The sequence below is a fragment of the Cebus imitator genome, unplaced genomic scaffold (genome assembly GCF_001604975.1).
Source record: "Cebus imitator isolate Cc_AM_T3 unplaced genomic scaffold, Cebus_imitator-1.0 Scaffold318, whole genome shotgun sequence".
Classification (NCBI taxonomy): Eukaryota; Metazoa; Chordata; class Mammalia; order Primates; family Cebidae; genus Cebus; species Cebus imitator.
The window spans coordinates 980164-984457 of NW_016107633.1; the positions used below are offsets into that span (position 1 = coordinate 980164).

The following is a 4294-nucleotide window of genomic DNA, read 5'->3' on the forward strand; positions in this document are numbered from 1 at the left end:
TCAAAAAAGTTACAAAGATCCAAGCACTTCTACAGGGAATGATTTGGCTAGCAGAAAACAGACAAAATTCCGTGTCCACTGAGTGCTCGCCCTGCTGTAGTTGTATCTTTGGAGTCTGCCATCCCATCTGTCTGCCAAACACTCCTGCTTCCCTGCCTCGCTGCCTGGCTGGCCACTTACCCTCTCCAGACAGCTCCACCCCATCTTTCCTGACTTGGATACCAGACTCTTCTCACTGGTCCCTCATCTTAGAAGCTTTCCTGCAGCACTACCGTTCAGAGACAGGGCCCTCCCTTCCTCTGGCTCCCGTATATCTCCATCTTGGCCCCATAACCCTGTTTTTGTAAGCCTATTCTCCCAGGATGCTGTGAGTTGAGGTTGTCATCCTAGTGCCTGGCACATGCCTGGCACAAAGTGGGCATTCACAAAGACGTTCACTGTTAAATGAATGAACAAGCGAATGATAACAGCTTAAAATATACATTTCTAAATGAAATGGCTCTTTTGAGAATCAACAGGCAAAGGCCCTCTGGAATCTTTCCTATTTGAACTCAAGCACCAATCTCCCCAAAGCCAGGGTTACCTCAGCAGCCCCCCGCCAGGACCGCACAGCTTCCTCCAGTTCAGGTGTGTGGCCCATGCCAGATAAGCTGCCTCCACTGCTGCTGTTCTTTTTTTCTGGCACAGTGACCTCAGCAAAGCAAGAGTGAACCACTGGCTGGACCTTCTGTAATGCATGAGTCAAAAACTGGAAATGGACTTGCACCACAGTCAGGAAACATCGCCCCAACACCTGTGAAAACAAGACAGCCAGGGATGTTTAGGTTGTGGGTTACTGTTGGATTCGTGCAGTACATTTTCAATGACCAACTTGAATGGAAGCAATAAAGGGAAATCCAAAATCATACAAAGTTAAAAGGCCACCATACTTCAGAAGGATCTGCTTTTGTTTTTGTGTCTGGACCTCGGTGACTGATACCCAGAAGTCAAAACATTTCCATCAAATAACAAATAACAAGGCTCAAGGTTGAAATGAGTCTTCCAATTTCCCACCAAGTCACCCACAATCCTGTTCTCCACTCCCTACATCTGGACTCATAACACTTGTGGTGTCTTTGAGCTCCTGCTGAACCACAGCCATCCACAATTACAATTATGTCCACAGAGTATGCAGAAGGTTAAGGAAAAACCATGCAACTAAAAATCTGAAAGAAGGTCAGTTTGACCATAAGACATTCCAGTGAAAATGGAATCCAAATATACAGGTTATTTTAGTAAGAGTGTTAACATAGTTATTAACATAGTCGTATGTCATCTTTCTAGTCTTACGAAACAAAGCTGACAGACCAGTCTTCCAGGAGTCAAGAAAATATAATGGACAGCTCCATTCATCAGTATAGTAGAAACCCATTAGCCTGATATATATCAGTGACAGATTCCTAACAGTCAAAGTAGGAAATTAACTTAAAAAATACTATATATATGAATATGTAATTATAAATTACAAGAAGATATATTTGGTCTTCCAAGCAAGGAAAAAAGAAAAAAAGAAGATATATACTAAATATACTATGTGCCACAAAAATTTTCAGATATGATTATGCATTTCTCTGGCAGCCTTCTGGTATTGGCTAAGGCTGTTCTGACAGTTCCTTTGCTGCTCCTCCCTGTTTATTTTTTTGCATAAACCACAGTTACAATGCATTCTCTATTATTTTTTATTTCTCTTTCTTTTTTTTGAGATGGAGCCTCGCTCTGTCACACAGGCTGGAGTGTAGCAGCGTGATCTCGGCTCACTGCAACCTCCGCCTCCCGGGTTCAAGCAATTCTCCGTCTTCAGTGCACCATCACACCCGGCTAGTTTTTGTATTTTTAGTACAGACAGGGTTTCACCATGTTGGTTAGGCTAGTCTCAAATTCCTGACCTCAGGCGATCCACCCGCCTAGGCCTCCCCAAAGGGCTGGGATTACAGGTGTGAGTCACCATGCCCGGCCTTATTTCCTCTTTCTTTAACACAAAGCAAAAACTGGCCACTTGCAAAGCAATTTGACCACAAATCTTCCAGATTTATTGACATTTTTTCCCAATCTCTCACAGTTGTTTTGCCCACACCAGATTTGATAATAATACCAACAAAAACCTTTTGCAGCTCTTTTATCCTGTTCCATAATATTCAAATATTTCTGTGGAAGATATTTTATATTTCCTTGGTTTACGCAGATTACTTACTCACAAAAAACTTACTTTATTGAATTTGCAACTGACCCAACTGAGCAGGAGTAGACCTGAGAGAGCCTACTCATAGCCAGCCCTCAGTCCACTGCCTCACGGAAGTGGTGAAGGTCAGGGAACTATGGCCATTCCTTTTTACAAGGGACCAAATCCAGCACAGTGCCCATGCACTGTCCTGTCCCTTGGAGAAATACACATAAGACTCAACCTTGGGCCTCTCCCCTCAGGTGCACACGTGGATTCTCTGCCTCATGGCCACATGTGGACCTCTCGCCTCAACCCCCACACACACATGTGCAGATGCCTTGGGTGTGGTGTGCACATAGACCTCTCACCCCCCCAGCCTCAGCATCTACTTTGCCACATGCCCTCTCAGATCCCATGGGTGAGAGCTCTGTTTCCTGGAGAAGCAAAGGCAAGCTAGTTTCCAGCATGACCCTTATTCTTTCTGAATCCTTCCTCACCCCGTGGAAATCATTAGGACCAAACTAAAGCAAAAAAAAAACCACACACAAATCTCACACCAAACATCCACCCTCCACATTGAACAACCAGCATCACAGGCTAAAGCCCCTCAAACTCCTAGGCTTCCACTCATATCTCCTCAGAACACTTCCCCCAGTGCTCTGCACTAGACTGGGTATGGTGAGGGACACAAAAGCAGCACACCTAGGAAGCCAGTTAGACAGGTGCCAGGAGTAGAGTAAGCAGCAGTTATTCAGTCCTGTAGAGCACAACAGACACACAGCCTGTACTTAACCAACTCTAGAGAGTCACATGGGCTAGCACATTCAATCCCAGGAACCACCCTACGAGGTCATCCTTGGTTCACAGACAACATCAAGGCATAAAAAGGCTATGAAATTTTGTCAAGGGGACACAAACTAGATGTGGCGGACCAGTCACCTGACTCAACTGTCCATGCCCTTCACCTGTGTCCCCTACTTCCTTCAGCAGACTCTAAACTGGGATTGGCTGGCACATGACAGAAACTCCACCTTAACTGGCATAGGCTGAGGGTGTCCTCAATATCCCCACCCACTGCAGACACAGGGAGGAGGAGTGAGTCGGCTCCTCAGGGACACAAACTTCCTCCCCCTCTTTCCTCAGCACCTTGGCAGCTATGGGAAGCAGGAGGAGGAGGAGAAAGGGAAGATGCTATGCTCCATTAGCTCTGGGCTCACACTCTCAAAGCTCTGACGGACACAACTGAGTCATTCATTCTCTCAACAAATATATAAGATGGAGATGCCTAATATGTACCAAGCACAAAGAGCTGCAGACACTACCAGAAAGAGAATGAACAAGTTCCTGCTCTCACAAGGGTGACATTCTAATGGGGAGACAACAAGACAAAGAACAGATACTGAAGGCAGGGTGCTGCTGGGGAAGGAACATGGATGGGTGGGAAGGAAAAGGCTCTCCGAGGAAATGACCGAGGGCAAAGAGAGAGCTACCCTGTCCTCTCCTAAGGGGCAAAGTTCTGAGGAATGACTGAGGGCCTGAAGCAGGGCCCCCAGATCCAGAACAAGATGCTTTCTGACAAGGCCATCATCCTTGGGCATCTTCCTGACATAAATTTGGGAGAGTGTGACCCCAGAGCTGTGGAAAGCTATCTTCTCCTTCACATAGAGAAAGTTTCCTGGACTATGTGGTTCAGTCAAACTGCAGAACAGGTGTGGGAAGCCAGGGAGTGGATGAGTAGAGTGGCCAAAGGTAGACATTTAGGTTTAAAATGCCAGTGAAGCTCTATCAACAGCTACCATTTATTGAGTGTTTAAATACCAAGCACTGGGCCGGACATGGTGGCTTGTGCCTATAATCCCCCCACTTTGGGAGGCCGAGGCAGGAGGATCACCAGGTCAAGAAATCGAGACCATCCTGGCCAACATGGTGAAACCTCGTTTCTACTAAAAATACAAAAATTAGCTGAGCGTGGTCGCACGTGCCCAGCTACCTGACAGGCTGAGGCAGAAGGATCGCTTGAACGTGGGGGGCAGGGGTTGCAGTGAGCCGTGACTGCGCCACTGCACTCCAGCCTGGTGACAGAGGGAGACTCTG

The 4294-nt window shown here is 46.6% G+C and overlaps 1 protein-coding gene across 3 annotated transcripts in view; it reads right to left on the reverse strand.

Moving 5' to 3' along the window:
* The window catches only part of GARRE1 (granule associated Rac and RHOG effector 1), a 93212-nt gene that overhangs the window by 35484 nt on the left and 53434 nt on the right, over positions 1–4294 (reverse strand). For all 3 annotated transcript variants that reach the window (XM_017504227.2, XM_017504228.2, XM_017504224.2), the window contains one exon: positions 584–793. In XM_017504227.2, coding sequence (XP_017359716.1) covers positions 584–793 — 210 coding nt within the window. The remainder of the gene's footprint in view (positions 1–583; positions 794–4294) is intronic.